Source organism: Physeter macrocephalus, chromosome 4 (assembly GCF_002837175.3).
Source record: "Physeter macrocephalus isolate SW-GA chromosome 4, ASM283717v5, whole genome shotgun sequence".
Lineage (NCBI taxonomy): Eukaryota > Metazoa > Chordata > Mammalia > Artiodactyla > Physeteridae > Physeter > Physeter macrocephalus.
This window is the reverse complement of record NC_041217.1, coordinates 67,852,578-67,875,298: the sequence shown is the minus strand read 5'-3', so window position 1 is coordinate 67,875,298 and position 22,721 is coordinate 67,852,578. Positions and strand designations below refer to the sequence as shown.

The 22,721-nt window shown below is 42.0% G+C and overlaps 1 protein-coding gene across 1 annotated transcript; it reads left to right on the top strand.

The window, feature by feature from the left end:
* The first annotated feature begins 15,287 nt into the window (after nt 1–15,287).
* Nucleotides 15,288–22,721, top strand: LOC102983586 (Fc receptor-like A). Its single transcript, XM_024116846.1, has 5 exons — nt 15,288–15,431; nt 19,142–19,339; nt 19,660–19,926; nt 20,399–20,683; nt 21,524–22,721. The coding sequence occupies exons 1-5, from the start codon at nt 15,353–15,355 to the stop codon at nt 21,823–21,825; spliced, it is 1,131 nt and encodes a 376-aa protein (XP_023972614.1). The 5' UTR covers nt 15,288–15,352; the 3' UTR covers nt 21,826–22,721.

Below are 22,721 nucleotides of genomic sequence, written 5' to 3'. Positions count from 1 at the left end.
ACTAACATATGCCAATATATTAAAAGTGATTGTTTCACGGTGGTGGAATTATTGGTGCTTTTCATTTTCTCTGTTAAATTTTCTGTACAGATCATATATTACTTTTATAATAAAATACTACACTAACAACATTACCTTTTAAACGCTGTACCGGTTGGAGTGTAGACTGATTTGGGGTCTGTTTCTTTTCAATGGTAAGAATCTTGGGAAGGTAGTAATGGGTAGGAAGTGAGGGAGAAAAAAGATTTGGAGTGTAGGACGAGTACGCGTCTTCTAAAAACTGAATATCCGTCTTCCAAAGAATTTGTGTTCTTGTTTTCATGTCTTCTTCCCCTTCCTCCCATGGCAAATAAACACCAGTTCTCAGGAAGCCAAACTTCAGATGAGTCCTCAGTGGAGACTGCTGACTCTGCCCTGCTCTTTCCTATTATAGTTAACAGAAGGACGTGAACTTCTCAGAGAAGTTCCCGGTAGGTTAGCAACGTGACTGACGGCTTCATTGGGAGTTTGGTTGGTGCCCTTGGAGAGGGCTCCTTTTCCTGGGACTCTAAGAGCTTCACTGTGCAACATTCTTGCAATCAGGATTTAGCAGCTTCCTTTGTTGGGTAGTTTCCATAGCTTTCTATAATACTCACGTATTTCACACTCACATATTGTTATAATAATAAGGAATAGTAATTGCAATGACTGGGTTATTGAGGGGCTTACTTTATGCCAAACTACATGCTTTAGAATTAGAGCATTTAAGAGTATTAGCCATTCATAGTTCTTCTTTTGCGATTTTCTTGTTCACTTACTCATGCCCATTTTTATAGTAACAATGTATGTCCCTTTATTTATACATTGCATGGTAGCAACTTATTTATATGTAAATTATTTTACTCTGCTAATTTTTAAAATAAAATTAAAATACAGATAAGCAAAAAAGATAATTAAGATTACCTATAAATTCACAAATCAGAAACAATCAATGCTAAGTTTTTTTTTTTCGGTTTTAATATTTCTTTATTGAAGTATAGTTGATTTACAATATTGTGTTAATTTCTGCTGTACAGCAAAGTGATTCCATTATATATATACATTCTTTTTTTAATATTTTCTTCCATTATGGTTTATCATAGGATATTGAATATAGGTCTCTGTGCTATACAGTAGGACCTTGTTGTTTATCCATTCTGTATATAAAAGCTTGCATCTGATGCTAAGGTTTAAAAGATGTCAATCCACATTCCTGTCTATAGCAATATGTATAAGCATATGGATCACAGTAGATTTTTACACATAGGCAAAAACTCATACTCGTGAGCATGAAAACTCAAATAATACAGAAATATAAAGAGGAAAATTGAGAGTTCCATTTTGTCCTTGCCCCCCATCCCCATTCAGTTCTCCCTTCTGTGGGTAACCACTGTCGCACATTTGGAGTATATTTGTTTATTTTTTTTGATATGCATCTAATACATATTTATAGTTTTTTTAAGGCCATAAATGGGATCACACTTTACATATGCTTATGCATTTGGTATATTTTGATTAATAGTTTATTATGGAGCTCTTCCATGGAAGTATTTTTTTAAGGTTTATATAGTATGCTATAGAACAGATACTATGCCATATTGTATTTAACCAACATTTTAAATAGTAGCACTTTTTCATTGTTATACACAATACTTCAAAGACCAACATTCTTGGATGATTATTTTGACTACACGTGTATTTCTGCACGATAAATTCCTAGCAGTAGAATCATTGGCTCAAAGGATACTCTCATATTATCTTTAAGAAGGCAGTTTACGGGCTTCCCTGGTGGAGCAGTGGTTGGGGGTCCGCCTGCCGGTGCGGGGGACGCGGGTTCGTGCCCCGGTCTGGGAGGATCCCGCGTGCCGCGGAGCGGCTGGGCCCGTGAGCCGTGGCCGCTGGGCCTGCGCGTCTGGAGCCTGTGCTCCGCGGCGGGGGGGGCCACAGCAGTGAGAGGTCCGCATACTGCAAAAAAAAAAAAAAAAAAAAAGAAAGCAGTTTACATGTCCTCCCAAAGGAGGACATATTAGGGTACCCATTTCCTGACCCCCTTGCCAATGTTGAGTGTTTTTAATTTTTGCCAATCCAATTATAATGGACAGTGTTCCTATCCATTATGAATTTCCCCTGATTCCAGTAACAGAGCCTGATTTCCCTTTGACTAAATAGCTCTACCTCCCCTCAGTCCAAGTGTGTAGGTGGGCTGACTTCATGCCTGATTTTGGAGGAGAACATGCACCCCAAACTGGGTCAGTCAGGAGCTCTTTCCCTGGAATTTAAATCTTGAGCAGAGTGACACTATGACTGAAAACAAGTGAAGTTCATTCATCCCAATGGCACTGCCCAGATGAGACTAACTTCCTACAGCCCTGAATTGGCCCTGTTTCTTATAGTTTCTAAGATCCTTCAACTTCCTTTTATATCAGTTAATTTAGATTTGATAGAATTCTCCTATAATATCCTATGGGCTTGATACCTTTTTTAGGATAGCCCTTTGACAAACTTTTTTTTTTTTTTTTTTTTTTTTGCGGCACGCGGGCCTCTCACCGCTGCGGACCCTCGCGCCGCGGAGCACAGGCTCCGGACGCGCAGGCCCAGCGGCGACGGCCCACGGGCCCAGCCCCTCCGCAGCACGTGGGATCCTCCCGGACCAGGGCACAAACCCACGTCCCCCGCATCGGCAGGCAGACTCCCAACCACTGCGCCACCAGGGAAGCCCTGACAAACTTTTTTTCCTGTCATTATTTGTCTGATCAGGCTTTTCTAGCTCTTTTGGAGTCAATTTTGAAAAATGTTACTTTCCTAGAAAATCATCCATTTTATTGGTATGCAGCTGTACACTGTATTTCCTTCTATTTTTTGGTAATAATTTGTGTCTGTACTTACATCCCCCCTCTCATACCTAGCTTTTGGGCTTGCTTGCTTTTTTGTCAGATGACTTCCGCTGGAAATAACAGGAAATCTGATTCAAGTTGGCTTAAACAATAAGGAAATGTATTATCTCACACAACAAAAAGTTCAGAGACAGGGTGTCTCCAGTGCATCAGGACTCTGGATCTGCTTTTCTACAATCCTTTGGGCATTGCCCTTGGCCTAGCAGCATGATGATTATAGCAGTTCCAGGCATCACTCCCAAAGATCTATAGGAAGAAGGGACTAACTCTCTCTTCTATGTGTCTCTTTCTTAAGAGTGAGAAAACCTTTCTCCAGCAATCTTCCCATCACATCATATTGGTCAGGAATGGGTCACATGTCCATTTCTAAATCAGTCACTAGAAGGGGAATAACATACTTTAGCTTAACCATTTTGAGGTGGAATGATTTTTTGAAGAGTCAGCCACCTTGACCGTTATATCTGTTTACCTTAATCAGGCTTGCCAAATGTTTGTCTGTCTTTTTTGGTCTTGTCACAGCTTTGGACTGAATGATCAAGTCTTTGCCTTTTGTTTGTTTTCTTTTCTTTTTCTTTTTTTCCTTTTTTTTTTTTTGGCCACACTGTGTGGCATGCAGGATCTTACTTTCCCAACCAGGGATCAAACCCGTGCCCCCTGCAGTGGAAGGTGGAGTCTTAACCACTGGACCACCAGGGAAGTCCCCTTTTTGTTTGTTTTCTAATGTAGTATTTCTTTCTTCTACTTAATTTCTTTATTTTTAAAATATTTATTTATTTTCTTTACCTATTTTCTTTTAATTTTTTTGGCTGCCTCTGGTCTTAGATACACATGGCATGCAAGATCTTTCCTTGTGGTGCGTGGGCTCTTCGTTGCAGTGTGCGGGCTTCTCTCTAGTTGTGGTGTGCAGGCTCCAGGGAGTGTGGGCTCTGTACTTTGTGGCATGCGGGCTCTCTTGCTGAGGAGTGCGAGCTCAATAGTTGTGGCGCACGGGCTTAGTTGCCCCACAGTATGTGGGATCTTAGTTCCCCGCCCGACCAGGGATTGAACCAGCATCCCCTGAATAGGAAGGAGGATTCTTTTCCACTGGGCCACCAGGGAAGTCCCTCTTCTACTTTATTTAGATTTACTGTATTATTCATTTATTTCTAAACTTCTGTTTTTAAACAAATTCACAAAAGGCTATAACTTTTCCTCTTATTGCTATTTTGGCCACATCTGTTAGATTTTGATATGTATTTCTGTCATTGCTATCTGTCTCTAAATAATCTATAACTTTTGTTTTATTTCCTTCTTAACTCAAGGTTTATTAAATGTTTCATTCTGTTTGTTTTCTTTCTAAGGGGAATGAGCACTATCTTTTTTGTTGTTATTTTTCACTTTTATTGCACAGTGATGTGGTCTGTACGATTTTTCTGCATGTGAATGTTTTAAATGTGTATGTGAAGACAAAGCTTTCTTTCATTTTTAAATAAATTTAAAATTTTCTGTTAAAGTAATACACACATAATTTGAATTATATAACAGAATACAAGGCATATAACAAGAAATAACTGATTCTTGTCCCTTCCCTCACATCTCCTCAGTCCTGTTCCCCAGAGGCAATCATTTTCAACAAGTTTGGATATGTAGTCTGTTAATTTATCTCCGTATTTCCAAATAATACAATATGCTACGATTTCTTGATTTAAATTTATTTTATTTTATTTTTTGCGGTATGGGGGCCTCTCACTGTTGTGGCCTCTCCCATTGCAGAGCACAGGCTCTGGACGTGCAGGCTCAGCGGCCATGGCTCATGGGCCTAGCCACTCCGCGGCATGTGGGATCTTCCTGGACTGGGACACGAGCCTGTGTTTCCTGCATCAGCAGGTGGACTCTCAACCACTGTGCCACCAGGGAAGCCTGATTTCTTGATTTTAAATGTTAGATATTATTCATTTGATTTCCTACTATAGTATATGAAGACTGTTCTTATTATACCATGATTACTCAGTTCCCACTTTCCTTACCCAGTGCTCCAATATAGTTTTATCACCATTTATGGCTACTGTTCATTCCTGAGACAAATAGTATTTTCTGATTATGTTTCTTCTCCTAAATAATCTCTTTTTTTCCATCTAGAGATAGTTACTGCTTCATTTTTGTCACGTGCTTAGTTTTCTATGTGCCTATTATTAGCTTTTTCCAAAATTTTCAAAAAGTTTCTGAAGCAGATTAACGCTATTTCCCACGTGGGCAAATGCACCAAATAGTTTTTCATTTTCTTTTTCTTTCTTCTTCTTTTTCTTCTTTTTCCATCAGCAAGAAGTTTCTCCTGGAAATCTTTCTTTGACACTAATTTGGATTGTTTGATCTCTAGGCCCCCTGCACAGCTGTTGTCCAGGGACTTCCCTTCATCTGTTTTTTGTATTAAATCCATTTTTCCTGAATATTATGTATTCCCATTTCTTGATTTACTTGGTTGGAGCAAGTTTGCCATGTGTCCTGAGAAAGGGTGTGTGGGTGATATAACAGATGCCGTTGATGCCCAACCTCATATTCACTCAACTCACCTGAGTTCACCTGCACTTGCTGGCTGGTTCAATTTCTCCTGAGAATTAAACTAAGGTAAAGGAAAATTAGTCACCTGGAAACACCTACTCCCCCTGGATATGAGAGAGGCCCTAAGAGTCTAACTTCTCCTTTTATAGATTTTCCAGCTATCCCCTATTTTCAGAATCATTCCTGATCCACATCTTATGTTGTACCTAATTCCTCCAATTCCTGAACTTTTCTGGGAACTTCCAGGAAAATTGTTTTGCTTCTCAATACCATTCCCCTCATTAGGGAAATAAAATCAATTCCCTATGACTCAATTTTCTATAACAGCATGACCAAGATTTGTGGTCATCCCAACATTGCTTCATAGATATTAAATAAAATATTATTGTTAAATGGCTGAATACTAAAGAGACATCTTTATACCCCTGTTTATCTTAATCAGACTTGTCAAAGGTTTATTTCATTGGTCTTTTCACAGAATTAACTTTTGATTGATCAAGTCTTTTGTTTTCTTTTTATTTTGTACATTGAAATCTCTTCCATATTTGTAATAATTTTTACTCTTGAATAATATCTCCTTTCTTATTTCTAATTTTACTTTTTTTTTTTTTTTTTTTTTGCAGTACGCGGGCCTCTCACTGTTGTGGCCTCTCCTGTTGTGGAGCACAGGCTCCGGATGCGCAGGCCCAGCGGCCATGGCTCACGGGCCCAGCCGCTCCGCGGCATGTGGGATCCTCCCAGACCTGGGCACGAACCCATGTCCCCTGCTTCGGCAGGTGGACTCTCAACCACTGCGCCACAAGGGAAGCCCAATTCTTTCAAATTTGTTGGATTGTTTTTTTTTGTTTTGTTTTTGCCCAGGATGTGACCCAGCTTGGTGTATATTCCATGGACACTTGAAAAGAAATTAGTGTTCCACTGTTACCGGGTGAAGTGTTCTACAAATATTAGATCCTGTGGGTTGATGGTGTTGTTGAGTTCTTCCATATCCTTGTTGACTTTCTCTCTAGTTGGTTTCTCGATAGTTGAAAGAGAGACATTGAAGCCTCCAACTGTAATTGTAGATTTGTCAAGTCCTCCTTCCATTCTATCACTTTTGCTTCACATATTTTACAGCTCTACTATTTGCTACATATTAATGTAGGGTCTTTTTGGTGGATTGATCCTTTTATCATTATATAATGTCCCTCTCTGTCTATGGTAATATCCTCTGTTCTGAAGTTTACTTTATCTGATGCTTTTGTGGGTAGGGTGGGGCCACATTTTCCCCTGCGATATTGCTGGAGTGGAGCATTCATTGTCTGAATGTGTTTGGTAATGCTAAGCTGGTCCTTTTCTAGTCATTTGGCTAGAGAGAACATACTTCTGCTGGGGTTTCTTTTTTTGGCTGTGCCATTGGTATTTCTGGGTCTCTGGTTTTCAACTCCAAATTTGAGATATAAAGCAAAGAGAAAACCCAGGGAACATACCACTGTGTCATTCTTCAGGTCCTAAAGTCTCTAGCTGTTCTACTTTCTTCTCCCCAATTTTTAAGAATCTTATTACATTATATGTAATGTCCAGGACTTTTATTTGTGCTTAGTAGGAGGAATAGGGAAAAGTGCCTTTTGCCCACATTCCCAGAAGATGTCTGAAGCATTATATTTTTAATATGCATACTTAAACTTATGTTTTCTATCAATATATAGAGTTAATCATAGGCTATATTTTCCTCCTGAACTTGTTGTTGGGAAAAACTCCCAACCAAACTCTCCACAGGAAAAGTCTCTAGGTGAAGGAATTATGTGTGATTTTCCCTTTATTTCCTTTGTCTGTGTTTTCTACACTTTTTACAATTAGCATGTATCATTATAAATTATATTTGGAAGCTCGATGTTCTATGTGCCTTATGTTACTATTGTGAAGTAAAACCCTATCCGTTTCTACATCACTTCTACCGCAAAATAGAATTTTATAGGCCTTCTTTTTGCTTGTAGTGCTAAACAATTAAAACTGCAGGTTCTAATCTGAAAAATGCATCTTCATAACTAATAAAAGAAGTCTCAGAAAGAGATGTCCCCTCTCTCCTGGATCAACAGAGGGGGCATTATCCTTCTGCCTAATAACGCTGGCTCAGAGAATCCAATTTGATACATTGTTAAACTGAAGACTTTGATAAGAATATCAGAAGATCTGAAATGCATAATTCTATTTGGTTATCTCATTTCATAATTTGTTACTTGGGCAATAATGCAGTTGACATCTCTGTATTCCTGCACAGAATAAATACTTATAAAATTGCTCTGTCAAAGAAGAGGCAGTTATTGACACTTGCACTTTCTCAGTCATGTGTCGGGGGAAAGAAGCCTATGGCTCTGCTAGATAGTCTCAATCAACAAAGACATTGAGAGACTTATTACAATTAATTAACACATTACATCAGTAAATCCATGTGGGGCTGAAAGCTGAAGGCTGTGCTCTGTGCTGACAGGCCCCAATAAAGCAGCAAAGAGAAGGCAGATAGACCATCATTTTGGGCACCAGCAAGAGCCTGCTTGCTTCTGTGACGTACCTCTTGCTGGCTCAGAATAACTCTGATTTGCTGAATCAATCTGCAGAGCCATCACAAAGAGAGTAAGGGACTTCCCTGGTGGTGCAGTGGTTAAGAATCCGCCAGCCAATTCAGAGGACACAGGTTCAAACCCTGGTCCGGGAAGACCCCACATGCTGTGGAGCAACTAAGCCTGCGCGCCACAACTACTGAGCCTGTGCTCTAGAGCCGGTGAGCCACAACTACTGAAGCCCGCGTAACTAGAACCCATGTTCTGCAACAAGAGAAGCCACTGCAATGAGAAGCCTGTGCACCGCAACAAAGAGTAGCCCCCGCTCACCACAACTAGAGAAAGCCCACGTGCAGCAACAAGGACACAACGCAGCCAAAAATAAATAAATAACAAAGAGAATAAGAAAAAATGCACACAGATATATTGTTTAATCCTCTGTGGTCCAAGAACCTCAAGCAGTTTCACTTTCTCAAGGAGAAAGAGCCCAGGGCACTATCCTCTGAAATAATTCTTTTATTTGCTGCCAGCAATCGGGTTAAAGGAATAGTTCCGAGCACTATCTTCCAGGAATATGTGAGTTTTCTTTATGAAAATGAGGTCCACCTGGCAGCAGGGTGAGTTTCCTCATACTTCTAGTCTCTTGGAGGTAAGGAATTGGCTTTATTTGGGAACAGGGAACTGCTTCCTGGAAGAGAAACAATAGCGTGAGAGGTCTCGTGCATCGGGGAGCTCAGAGCATCTTTTTTTTTTTTTTTTTTTTTTTTGTGGTACGCGGGCCTCTCCCTGTTGCGGCCACTCCCGTTGCGGAGCACAGGCTCCGGACGCGCAGGCTCAGCGGCCATGGTTCACGGGCCCAGCCGCTCCGCGGCATGTGGGATCTTCCCGGACTGGGGCACGAACCCGTGTCCCCTGCATCGGCAGGCGGATTCTCAACCACTGCGCCACCAGGGAAGCCCTATGCCAATAAATTTGATAACTTAGACAAAATGGACAAATTCCTGGATGTACAAAAACTATCCAAGTTTATTCAAGGAGAAATAGATAACCTCAATAGCCCTATATCTATTAAAGAAATTGAAATTATTATCAAAACTTTCCCACATAAAAACCTCGAGTTTAAGATGGCTTCACTGGTGAATTCTAACAAACATTTAAGGAATAAATAATACTAATTTTACACAAAGTCTTCCAGAAAATAAGAGGAAAGAACACTTCTCAACTCAGACATCCAGGCAAAGACATTATAAGAAAAGAAACCTAGAGACCAATATTTCTCATGATCATAGATGCAAAAAATGTTAAATCAAATTTTAGCAAGCCCAACAGTATAAAAAAGGACAGGATATCTTACCAATGCAAGGTTGGTTTTATATTTGAAAACCAATTAATGTAATTCACTGTATTAATAGAGCAAAAAAAATCATTTTTTCAATAGATGCAGAAAAAGCATTTGATAGAATTCAACACCCATTAATTGTTTTTTAAAAATAATAAGTGGGAACAGAAGAAAACTTCCTTAACCTGATAAAGGGCATATATAAAAAACTTACATCTATCGTCATTAATAGTGAAAGACTGCATCCTTTCTCCCCAAGATCAGAAACAAGGAGAAGATGTCTGCTCTTACTACTCTGATTCAGCATAGTCCTGGAAGTTCTAGCTAGTGAAATAAGGCAATAAAAGAAAAAATTTAAATGCACAGATGGAAAGGAAGAAATAAAATTTTCAGTATTTGAAAATGACCCAATGGTCTATGTAGAAGATCCCAAAGAATCTATATTTTAAAACTCCTATAACTAATGAGTGAGTTCAGCAAGGTTACAAAGTCAATAAACAAAACCGTTTAGTATTTCTATATACCAACAATGAACAATCAGAAATTTATTTTTTGAAGTACCATTTACAGTAGCATGAAGAATATGCCATATTTAGGGATACATTTGACAAAAGATGTGCAAGATATATATATATATATATATTAAAAACTGCTAAGAGAAATTCAGGAAGACTTAAATGGGGAGCATGCTGTGTTCGTGGATCAGAAGACTTGGAATTGTTAAGATGTCAATTCTCTCCAAATTGATCTATAGAATCAAAGTCCTAGCAGGCTTTTTTTAAGAAATAAATATATTTATTTTTGGCTACGTTGGGTCTTCGTTGCTGCGCGCAGGCTTTCTGTAGTTGCCGCGAGCAGGGGCTACTCTTCGTTGCGGTGCATGGGCCTCTCATTGCGGTGGCTTCTCTTGTTGCAGAGCATGGGCTCTGGGCGCGTGGGCTTCAGTAGTTGTGGCTCGTGGGCCCAGTAGTTGTGACTCATGGGCTTAGTTGCTCTGCGGCATGTGGGATTCCTGGACCAGGGCTCAAACCTGCATTCCCTGAGTTGGCTGGTGGATTCTTAACCACTGTGCCACCAGGGAAGTGCCCCCCCTTTTTTTTTTTAAATCGACATGCTGTTTTTAAATTTTATGTGGAAGTGCAACAATGTTTGTATGGAAATGCAAAATTTATATGCAATAGCTTTTAAAGTTTGAAAAAAAGAGCAAAGTTAAAGAGAGTGCAGACATACAATCACAAACATATGGCCGATTTATTTTTGATAAAGATGCCAAGGCAATTCAATGAGGAAAGTATAATCTTTTCAACAATGGTGCTGGAACAATTGATAGCCATATGTAAAAATTAAACCTCAACCCTCATTTCACACTATAAATAAAAAATTTACTTAAAATGGATCCTATATCTAAATGTAAGCACTAAGCCTATAAAACTAGAAGAAAACAGCAAAAAATCTTAATGACCTTAGGTTTGGCAGAGATTTATTAAATGATTAAAAACTATATATAAAAGAAAAAAATTATTCTATAAAAGAGAAACTGATAAATTGGACTTTATAAAAATTTTAAATGTCTGCTTTTCAAAAGACAATGAGTGGTGATCATTTGGTAGCACATAGAAATAACAACTCACTATGTTGTGCACCTGGAACTAACATAGTGTTGTAGGTCAATTATACTTCAATAATAAATTTTAAAAAAAGAAAAAGAAAAGAAATACTGGACCTCACGCACACAAACCCCACAAACACACAGACATAAATTATTTGGATGATACCCCTCCAAAAAGAAAGACAATGATTAGAAAATAAAATGACAAGTCAGATTGGGAGAAAATATTTCTAAAACATATTGCCTGACGAAGGACATATATCTAGAATAAAAAAAGCCCAAACTCTTACAACTCAATAATAAGAAAACAAACAAGCCAACTTGAAAACATGGGCAAAAGATTTGAATTAATGCTTCATTAAAGAATATATACAGTTAGACAGGAAAAAAAAGAGAATATGTACAATTAGTAAATAAATACATGAAAAGATGCTCCGCATCATTAGTACATGGGTGTTTATAGCAACTTTATTAATAATTGCCAATCCTTGGAAGCAACCAAGATGTCCTTCAGTAGGTGAATGGAAAAATAAACTGTGGTATATCTAAACAGTGGAATCTTTTTTTTAAAGCTTTATTTATTAAAATTAATTATTTTATTTATTTTTGGCTGTGTCCGGTCTTAGTTGCGGCACATGGAATCTTTGTGGAGGGAGGCATGCGGGATCTTTCACTGAGGCGCGCGGGCTCTTCGTTGTGGCGCGTGGGTTTCTCTCTAGTTGTGTCGTGCGGGTTTTCTTTTCTCTAGTTGTGGCGTGCAGGCTCCAGAGCGGGTGGGCTCTGTAGTTTGCTGCACACGGGCCCTAGTTGAGGCGAGTGAGCTCAGTGGTTGTGGCGCGTGGGCTTAATTTCCCTGCAGCATGCGGGATCTTAGTTCCCTGACCAGGGATCGGACCTGTGTCCCCTTCATTGTAAGGCGGATTCTTTACCACTGGACCACCGGGGAAGTCCCTGGAATCTTATTTCGGGCTGAAAAGAAATCAGCTATCAAGCCACGAAAAGAAATGGAGGAAACAAGTGCATATTGCTAAGTGAAAGAAGCCAATCTGAAAGGGCTACACAGTGTATGATTTCAACTATATGACATTCTGGAAGAGGCAAAACTATGGAGACAGTAGAAAGATTAGTGGTTTCCAGGGGTTGGGGAAGTAGATGGATGAATAGGCAGAGCACAGAGGATTTGTAGGGCAGTGAAAATACTCTATAGATACTATAATTATGGATACATTTGTCTAAACCCATAGAATGTACAACCCCAAGAATGCACCCTAATGTAAACTGTGGACTTTGGGTGATTATGATGTACTAGGTTTACCAGTTTTAACAGAGGTACCAATTCTGGTGGGAGCTGGCAATAAAGAGGGAGGCTGTGCGTGTGTGCGGGCAGGAGGGATGTGGGAACTCTCTGTACCTTCCCCTCAGTTTTGCGGTGAATCTAAAACTACTCTTAAAAAATAGTTTTCAGGGGCTTCCCTGGTGGCGCAGTGGTTGAGAATCCACCTGCTGATGCAGGGGACACGGGTTCGTGCGCCGGTCCGGGAAGATCCCACATGCCGCGGAGCGGCTGGGCCCGTGAGCCGTGACCACTGAGCCTGTGCATCCGGAGCCTGTGCTCCGCAACGGGAGAGGCCACAACAGTGAGAGGCCCACGTACAAATAGTTTTCAAACATGAAACACCCACACACATGCACACACACATATCTGACCTGAAGTGTGCCAGAAAAGGAATTAAGAACTTTTTGTCCCCACCAAAAGGCTAATAAAGAAATTCACAGAAAAAAGAGAAGAAAGTTTCAGAATAAATACAATATTATTCAATTTACTAAAGTTTATAGTGCAAAATTATATTTATTACAACTGTAAAATAAAGGGAGTGATACTTTGCTGTACACCAGAAAATGAACATAACATTGTAAATCAACTATACTTCAATTTTAAAAATAAATAAATAAAATTTAAAAAGCAAAAATAAATAAAATAAAAATAAAATAAAGGGAGTGATAAATGCAAGATCAGGATTGTGGTTGATTGTCACAGGGAAGGAAGAGGATGAAATCAGAAGAGACCCACACAGTACTTCAAGGATTATGGTAATACTCTATTTCCTCAACTGGGCGAGGGTGCAAAAGTCTGCATTGCATCATTATTCTTTATACCTTCACATCTTTTATAAATATCTTTTATCTACCCAATTAAAAATAAAGAAAAAATAAACATCAGCCCACTTGTGACAAGCCAGGAGCAGTTGGAGATGATATCAAAGGTCTAATTGGTACTGGGATGGGATGAGGACGGGGACTTACCCCGTTGCCCTGTGAGAATTCTGGGGTGATCTTGATGGCAGAACTAACTCAAGAAACTCAGGTTGGACTCCATAAGCATGTAACAGACCCAATGTTGCTCTTTTCCAAGTGAATCACATCTGTTCTAAATAGCTCATGGATCAGGCTTCAAGTGAGTAAAATTTTCTAGAGGCTTAGTAGAAATTTCAGGGTAAAGAACATGATAGTTTCATCCCGTATGTTCAGAGACCTTCTTGCTTTCCATTTTGACAGTAGGATCCTGTGAGAGTTGATGCAGACGGTATGTATAGATGAGAGCCTCTATTCAGGTACGACTCAATGGTAAGGACAGTTAAGGAGAAGGGGTGGCATGAGAAGGAAAAGATTTCTGGGGTTGGTTTGCAAGCCCCTTAAAGACCTAATTCTGAGAGTCTATATTTTAGGGAGTGCTAGGAGTGGAGGTCCATCTAAACACATTTCATTTTCTTAATTTTCATTAGGTCTGGCCCAGACTTCTCTTCCTCTTCTGAGGCTGCTGGTTCTTTCACATCACATCACATCACCTGCAAGGCTTACTGCCTCACTGCCTCCCCGCACACCCATATTCACCCCCTACTCTCACCAGATTCCCCGGGGCCACCTGCACAAAAACATTTGCGTCTCAGATAATGGAAAATTTATTCTAAATTCTCATTTTAGATTGAGAAGTCTCCACTCTCTCATGCCTCCGTTGCTAATATGTCTGTTCTGATGTGTGGTTTTTGCACAGTTGAAGGGTCATGCTGGCCCTCCTTCTGCCTTCAGGCAGGACTGCCTTCCCCCATTTCTGATGGCTCATTTCATCCCCAAGTAACCAGCTGAGGGCCTGGTGGGTGTTATGATGCGGAAGGGAGAGGAGTGTGGTCTCTGTGAAAAAAGGCATGGGCCCTGCCATTGAGGAGACCTCAGTGAAACAGCAAACGTTCGAAGGCAGGGACAATGGTTCCCATAAGGCACCCTGGAACTGAAGAGAGAGGCTGTGGCCTCCATATTGCCCCTATTCCTGACCCTCCTCAGGTTTCTCAAGCTATCGGATGCCTTCTGTCTCTAATTTCTTCAGGATCAGTGGTTTGTACTTCGGCCATGTGCCTGAGGCCTGGGCTTACTGCTAGGTCCTCTGGAAATTGACTTTCTTTTTCCCCTCTGCTCTTTCCCAGGGGACTCTCTCTGCCTTGTACTCAGATTTCCACTGAGACTGAATAGCCTTAGTCATACTGTAGAAACAGAGTTGAGGCATGAGTCTAGAAATATTTATGTACAAATTTGTGTGGGCTTTGGATGGTAGATTATACCAGGGGACTAATCTGATATCTAATTTGGTGCCATTCCCAATCTTCTTCCCCGTTCTGTCCTGCTCCAGTCTGGTTACTAGAAACATGTAAGGCTTGGAGCAGGACAGGGCAGGACACTTGAATTCTCACCATTGCTCTCCCTGTGACTTTCTGGGTAGGCTTCAAGCAATTTCCTGCCTCCTGTCCCCAGTTATTTCATCAGTGAGATGGATGATTGTTGTACTGACCTTTCCCAGAGTTTGTGAAGGCTGGTGGGATATCAGACAACTGTGTGCTTTGGAAGGTCTCTGAACTCTATGGGGGAATTTTTGAACAATTGAGAGGGCTATGATTTCATCCACAGCCCTAAGGGTGCTGTTGATGCTGGAACCAACCTGGTCAATCTGAAGGATGAAAGCTGATTGCAAAGTTGAAAATAGGCCCCAGGGACTTCCCTGGTGGTCCAGTAGTTAAGAATCCGCCTTCCAATGCAGGGGATGCAGGGTCTGTTCCCTGGTGGGGGAACTAAGATCACCCATGCCTCGGGGCAACTAAGCCCGTGCGCCACAACTACTGAGCCCACGCACTCTGGAGACTGCGCACTACAATTAGAGAGAAGCCCGCGCACCACAACTGAGACCCGACACAGCCAAAAATAAATAAGTAAATAAGTAAATAAATAAATAAATAAATTTTAAAAATAGGTCCCATATGAAAGGAGATCAGACAGTTAGATTTACTTCCTCTTTTCTAATTTGAGAGGTATCGTGTTGAAGAAAATCAGTGTGTTAGAAGCTGCAGGAGACCTAAACACAGTCACCATGAAGCTGGGCTGTGTCCTCATGGCTGGGGCCTTCTACTTTTCTCCTGTTATGCTCTGGGCAGCCCAGATGCTACTGGGTAAGTAAAATCTTTGAATGTGTGGAAATGGAGATATTCCTGACTTTGGGGAAAAGACCCAAAGGAAAGAAGCATGGACTAACTTCAGCCCTCCAAAGAAGCCGTGTTCAGGTGGGATAAGAAGGATAGTATAAGAAAGTTTGGTGTGCAGGACTGAATGGCTCTTTCTGAATATAAAAATCTTCAAACTTTTTCCATCCTAAAAGTCCCCTTGACTATGATGTCTTCTTAGGTTAAAATCTCAGTTCTTTTCTTCCTTTTCTCAGATAAATTTCTTGAAAGAGTAGTCTGAACTTGCTTTCTCCACTTCCCCACTTTTCATTCACTCCTCAATGCTTGCAGTCTGGCTTCCACTGGAATCAGTTTTGGTCAGGGTGCTATGACCTTTATATTGACACTGCACATTTTTAAAATCTTATCCTGCTGGACTTCTCTGTATTGGGCACTGTTGATCACTTATTCTTCCTCAGCAATCTCTACTCCCCTGGCTTCTCCCTGTACTCCATGTATCTCTCTTGGTCCCTTTGGTGGCTTCTCTTCTCCTTCTCTATTTTTAAAAAAAATTTTATTTTATTTATTTTAAATTAATGAATTTATTAAAATTTTTTTTTTTGGCTGCATTGGGTCTTCGTTGCTGTGCATGGGCTTTCTCTAGTTGTGGCGAGCGGGCGCTACTCTTCATTCTGGCGCACAGGCTTCTCATTGCGGTGGCTTCTCTTGTTGTGAAGTGTGGGCTCTAGGTGCACGGGCTTCGGTAGCTGTGGCATGCAGGCTCAGTAGTTGTGGCTCGCAGGTCTAGAGTGCAGTCTCAGTAGTTGTGGCGCACAGGCTTCGTTGCTCCGCGGCATGTGGGATCTTCCCAGACCAGGGCTTGAACCCATGTCCCCTGCATTGGCAGGCGGATTCTTAACCACTGCGCCACCAGGGAAATCCCTCTTTCTCTTAAAGACTGGTGTTTTCTACAGTTGCATCCTTGCCTCCCTACTTTTTAATTTACAGTCTCCTTAGTGAGCTATTTGTCTGTATAATTTTTACTACTACAACTCTATAATTAAGAGTTCTAAATCATATCTCCAGCCCTAATCATGCTTTTGAGTTTCATATTCAAACATCAAGCTTTGCACAAGACATAGCTACCTGTATGTTTCAAGATATCTCAGCACAATATGACCAGAGCTCTGTCCTCTTGGTCCCTCCCTCTCCTAATTTCATCTTTTTTTGTTTTTTTTGGCCGTGCCACACTGCTTGCGGGCTTGTGGGATCTCAGCTCCCTGACCAGGGATTGAACTCCGGGCCATGGAAGTGAAAGCCCAGAATCCTAACCACTAGGCCACAAGGGAATTCTCCTAATTTCATCTTTCACTATTTCTGATCTCAGTTAACGGTATCCACCCAGATATCCTGGTCAGAAACTTGGGAGACAACCTAGATTCCTCCTTCTCCTTCATCCTCTACACACGATCAATTATCAAGTTTGGCAATGTCTGCCTTCTAAGTTGGTCTTAGAGCCAGTCCCTTCCCTGAAACATAACTAACGGTATCCTAGGACAAGCCCTCATCATTTCTGTCTTGGGCTAGTCCAACAACTTCCTAACTAATCTTCATATCTCAGCCTTGTGTCCTTGAAATAAATTCTGCACTCTGCAGCCAGAGTGATTTCTAAAATTCAAGTCTGCTAGCCTAAGCTCCTTATCATGGCATTAAGGGTCCGCCATAACTTGGCCTCTTTTAAAGCTTTTCAGCCTCTTCTCTCACCCTTTGAGCCTTGCAATTTATTCTCTAATAAATCCCAACTTGCTTATATTCACACACCAGACTCTTACCTATCTCCACAGTTTTGCTCATACTGCTACCTCTGCCTGAAATGAGCTCTCCCCATTGTTCCCGAGTCCTCTCTCACTTACAAACTTCTGGGCATCCCTAAAGACTCAGCTTAGGTGGCATCTTTACCAGGAACTCTTCCTTGAACCCTCCTCTCTGCTTTGATGGCTGCCTGTGATAATTTTTTCATATTACTTTCTTCCTCGTGCTGAAACAATCTCTTCACATGCCTGTGCATCCACTGAACTGAGAGTTATTTGTAGGCAGGGACAATGCCTTTTTGTTTGTTTTTTAACTTTCTCTTACTTATCTTTGAATTCTCAGCACCTGCTTTATGCCTGCACAATAGTTGTTTTATTGAATTGTTTTATTGAACTCATAGAGACAGGACTGGGTGACTGTATTAAGATACAGCAGTGGTATTGTTGTGAGAACTCTAGACATGGAATCAGATGCTGTTTTCAAGCCCCTCTTCTTTTATTTACCAGCTCTATGCCACTTTGAAAAAGTCACTTTTCATATTTCTGAATTTGGTTTTCCTATCCATAAAATGAGAATAATAATAACTACCACATAGTTTATTGAGTGAAAGTGCCTGATAGCCCAACAGTATTTTATTTTAGAAAAAAGACAGGAGGCTGAGTCTAGTTGAATGACAGTGGAGGAACTGAAAATGGGTAGCAGAGTGATGAAAGGAGGTGAGAGAGGATCTAAAGAAAGCACTTGGTACTGATGTAATGAGAATTAGGAAGTAGAGAGGGGCCTTGCTAAGGGAAGTTACAAGGTCAAAGAAGAGTCCCGGGCCTTTGGAAGTGGAAGGGAACAAAAGCAAGTAGGACAGGCAAGGACAGAGTGAAGAACTGAGTACATGTTAATGACCATGGAACCAGAAGGGGAGGAGAGGCATTACAAGGGACAAGAAGTAGTCATGGAGATGGGAGAAATTTACCTTGCCTTGGTCAACCATGGAACTAAGAGATAGATTGAGGAGACATGTGGTGAGAAATCTGTAACTCTATTCAACCCCAAGCAAAGAAAGAATCGTTCCATAGTTACCAGTACAGACTGGGAGTAGAGGTTCAGGTGTAGAGAGAAAGACACAGGATGGACTCTACCATTGCCAGGGAAAGTTCAAGGGACAGAGGACATTAAGTTAGAGACGGCTGAAAAAGGAAGACCTGAAAGGGGGAGCAAGGAAGAAGATACTAAAAGCTAGTTTGTAGATAACATATTCAAGGATGAAGAACCAAGTGAATTTGGGGAAATGAAAATTTGGAAGAAAGCCCCCAAGGACGGTCTGAAGACTAAAGTAGATCACGTCTGAACAATGAAGTAAAAAGAACACTGATTTTGGACTCAGACATACCTGAGTTTCTTGCTCCGCTCCCTACTCTCTTTTTAAATTTGGGATAAATGAATTGACTTTTCTAAACCTGTTTCATTTAAGATTTATAAAATGGGAGTGAAATCACATACCTAGAAATCTTGCAAGATTTGTGTGATAAGGTGTGAATGTGCCTGGCAGTGTCTGGTATGTGGTAAACACCCAACAAATGTTAGAATCTGATCATCTCCCTTTCCCTCCTGTCCTGTGTCTGCCTGCTCTGGGGTCCTCGTTGTCTTTGGCCTCTGGTTTCCTGCACCTGCAGCTGGATGTCATGTTGGTGAGTTCACCATTCTCTCCCCCACACCCCTTCTTCAAACCACAGTCCATTCACTGACAGCACTTGGAAGCCAGTGAATCAAGTCAGCTGTATCCCTCTGAGAGATCCATATGGGACTCTTGGAAAAAATGTTTTGATATCTTCCTATTCTACTCTAAAAAATATAATTCCCTGAGGAGAGGGAGGAACACTTGAGGAAAGCAATTTCCTGTCCTCTTCCTCCAGTCACAGCATCATTTTCTGGTTCTTCTCGGACCATTCCCTCCTCAGCTGCCAGTTTTGAGGCGCTCCAGTGCGAAGGACCTGTCAGCACCCAGGAGAGCAGCTGCCACACTGAGGATGACTTGACGGACCCAAGGGAAGTCGACTTCCAGGTCAAGGGCTACACTTTCAGTGAACCCTTCCATCTGATTGTGTCCTACGGTGAGGTCCCAGGAAGGACTGACCAGTGCAGGCCAGGTCTTTCTCCCATTTCCCAAAGTTCTCCTTTCAGCCCCACAGCCCACTCAGGAAGGTGCCCCCTGAAACTGGCCATGGGATGAGATGTCATCTGCCCCACCTTCAGCCCAAGAAGCCAGGGTGCCCTCTGTGCTAGGCCCTAGAGAAGTTGTTCCATACTCCCAAGCAGTGGTGAAAGTTACCTGGCCCCTCAGAGAAAGATTAGAGGGGTCTCTTGTGGGCAGCCCTGAGGGAGCTCCCAAGAAAGGCAGTGGGTCACACTCAGCTCTTGCTTTGGACTGCAGACTGGCTGATCCTCCAAAGTCCATCCTGGCCTATATTTGAAGGAGACCCTCTGGTTCTGCTCTGCCAGGCCTGGCAAGACTGGCCACTGACCCAGGTCACCTTTTACCAAGATGGCTCAGCCCTGGGTCCCCCTGGACCTAACAAGGAATTCTCCATCGCCGTGGTGCAAAAGGCAGACAGTGGACACTACCACTGCAGTGCTATCTTCAGGAGCCCTGGTCCTGGGAGCCCAGAAACGGCATCTCCCGTGGCTATCACAGTTCAAGGTAAGAGCTAGAGGCAGTGTCATTGTGGCAGAGGCAGGTGGGGAGAGACAGAAGGACCAAAAATGTCTTTCATTGGAGATGGTAAGGTCACTGAAGGGTTAAGGAGTAGGTTGCTGGCAAATGTCCAAGTTGGGCTTCAAAAGGGGCAGCAATGCTAAGATGACTTTTCAAGTCATTTAGCCCAACTCCAAGTTCAGCATGTTTCCTGCTGCTTTGTCCTACAGTTCTATGCTTCCCAGTGTTCACTGACTGGACATCTGGATTACGGTCAGATTTGCCCATCTCTAGATCTTTTCTAGTCCTGTCTATTGAAGAGAGATAGGACTTGAAAGGTTCAAATGGAACTTTTCTAAGAGAACTCCTTCCCTATAGAAATAGGGGAAGGAAAGTGTGACTGGGGTTCTTTGCCTGTCATGGGTCCACCTGAATGTAGGATGGCTGACCTCTTCTTTCTCACCTATCTCTCCCCCAGAACTGTTTCGAGCCCCGGTTCTCAGAGCCACACCCTCAGCTGAACCCCAAGAGGGAAGCCCGGTAACCCTGAGCTGTCAGACAAAGCTGCCCCTGCAGAGGTCAGCTGCCCGCCTCCTCTTTTCCTTCTACAAGGACAGCAGGACAGTGCGCAGTAGGGGCCCTTCCTCAGAATTCCAGATCCCCACTGCTTCAGAGGCACACTCTGGGTCCTACTGGTGTGAAGCAGCCACTGAGGACAACCAAGTTTGGAAACAGAGCCCCAAGCTGGAGATCAGGGTGCAGGGTGAGTTAGTGTGTATATGTCTGGTGTGTGTGAAAAGGCAGGGGTAGTGGGGGGAATAGGACAATTGGGTTTTTGAGCTAAGGTTCAGTGTAAGCAGGTTAAGAAAGGACACATGGGAGGCAGGAACAATAAGCCAGAGTCCCTAGTGATGGAAGAAAGCACAAATAGGAAACTTCTCCCTCAGACTGTGGTGTATACCTCATCAAACGAAGACCTGAGCCAACTCCACAGCTGCTTCCCCATAGACTTTACACTCCCTACATGACCTCTGGGCATTTGTAGAAATGTAGTATCTAGTGTGAGGACGAAGTAGTCTGGAGTTTCTATTCAATTCTGGGAGTCCCCATTAAGAAGGCTGCATTTGGCCTGAAATATACCCAGAGGAGGTGTCCAGGGTAGTGAGGGTGCTTGAGTCATGTCATAGGGAAAATAATGGGAGGAATGGGAGATGCTCATTCTGAAGAGGAGGTGACTCGAGGGGCCAGCAGAGGTGTCCTCAAAACACTGAAGGCTGTCCCAAGGATAAGGAGTTACACTAATGTCATATACAATAAGAGGTTGACCTAGGGCCAGTTACCACATGCATGTTGTAAGGAATTAGACTGAAGGAGGAAGAACTGGCTAATATCCATAGCCCTGTAATGATGAGGCCTCGTTGTGCAAGATTTTCAAGCAGTAGTAACTATGCTTCACGTTCAAATTTGGGCCAGAGCCCTCAAGATTTTGTTGCCACTGGGCCCCACAGCTATTTTCAGAGAATAAGAAAGACTGACCAGGAATATGAGGGTAGGGCCACAGTCAGACTTCACTCTTGTCTGTGTCTCCTATCCCATAATCCAGGTCCCTCCAGCTCTGCTGCACCCCCCACCTTGAATCCAGCTCCTCAGAAATCAGCTGCTCCAGAAACTACTTCTACGGAGCCCCCTGGGCCTCTGCCTCCACTGCCCACCCCTTCTTCTAAGGATCTGGGCTCCTCTTCTCCTCTGCAGTTCCCAGATCCCCATCTGCATCACCAGATGGGTGTTCTCCTCAAACAAATGCAGGATATGAGGGTCATCCTTGGTCACCTGGTCATGGAGCTGAGGGAATTGTCTGGCCACCTGAAGCTTGAGACCACAAAGGGTCCTGCCAAATATGAGTAAACGATTCACCTGCCGTGTTGCTCAACTACCCCCAATAAATCCAACTCTTTCTATTTTTCCTCTTTCTGTTCCATACTTAAGCATAAGTAGTCTTACAAGTTGCCCAGTGTTTTGTTAGAGTAACAGGGATAGGTGAGTATAAATAAATGTGTACAAAGTGATAATTGGAATTTAGCTATAATTGTATATTTTCCCTTAACATGACAACATATTCCTGCTCTATCTAGACCAGGAGTTGCCTTCTGTTGCCCAGACCAGAATCTGGTGATTGAAAGAGAAGCAATGAGATGATAGATTTAATGCAGCAATCTCAACCAAGGGCAATCCCTCCCCACCCTAGGGGACATTTGGCAACGTCTGGAGAAATTTTTGATTGTTACATTGAGGGGAGGGTGTGCTACTGGTGTCTAGTGAGTAGAAGCCGGGGATGCTGCTAAACATCCTATAATACACAGAACAGCCTTCCACAACAAAGGATTATCTGGCCCAAAATGTCAATAGTGCTGAGGTTGGGAAACCCCAGCCTAACGGAGGTGTTGGACTCTGGGATGGACCTTTGCTTCTTCTACTTATTCTCTCCTCCTAGCCTTATTCAGCAAATATTAATTACTGGTATTTTGTTGGCCTCTGCTACATACCCAAGTTGATGCTATGTTAAGTATACCCATAAGACAGTGTCTCTGTCTATAGAAAGTTTACAGTTTGGGATGGAGGGGCAGTGATACTCCTACCCATTAAACAATTAAAGCAGGGTATATAAAAATTTCCCATAGGATCCTACTGGACTCAGAAACATGTGATCGAGTAGAACAATGCCAGATCAGCAATTATTTGATGTAATCCATCTCTGAAATATTTTTCTTTAAAAATATACATAAATCTATTTTGGTACCATA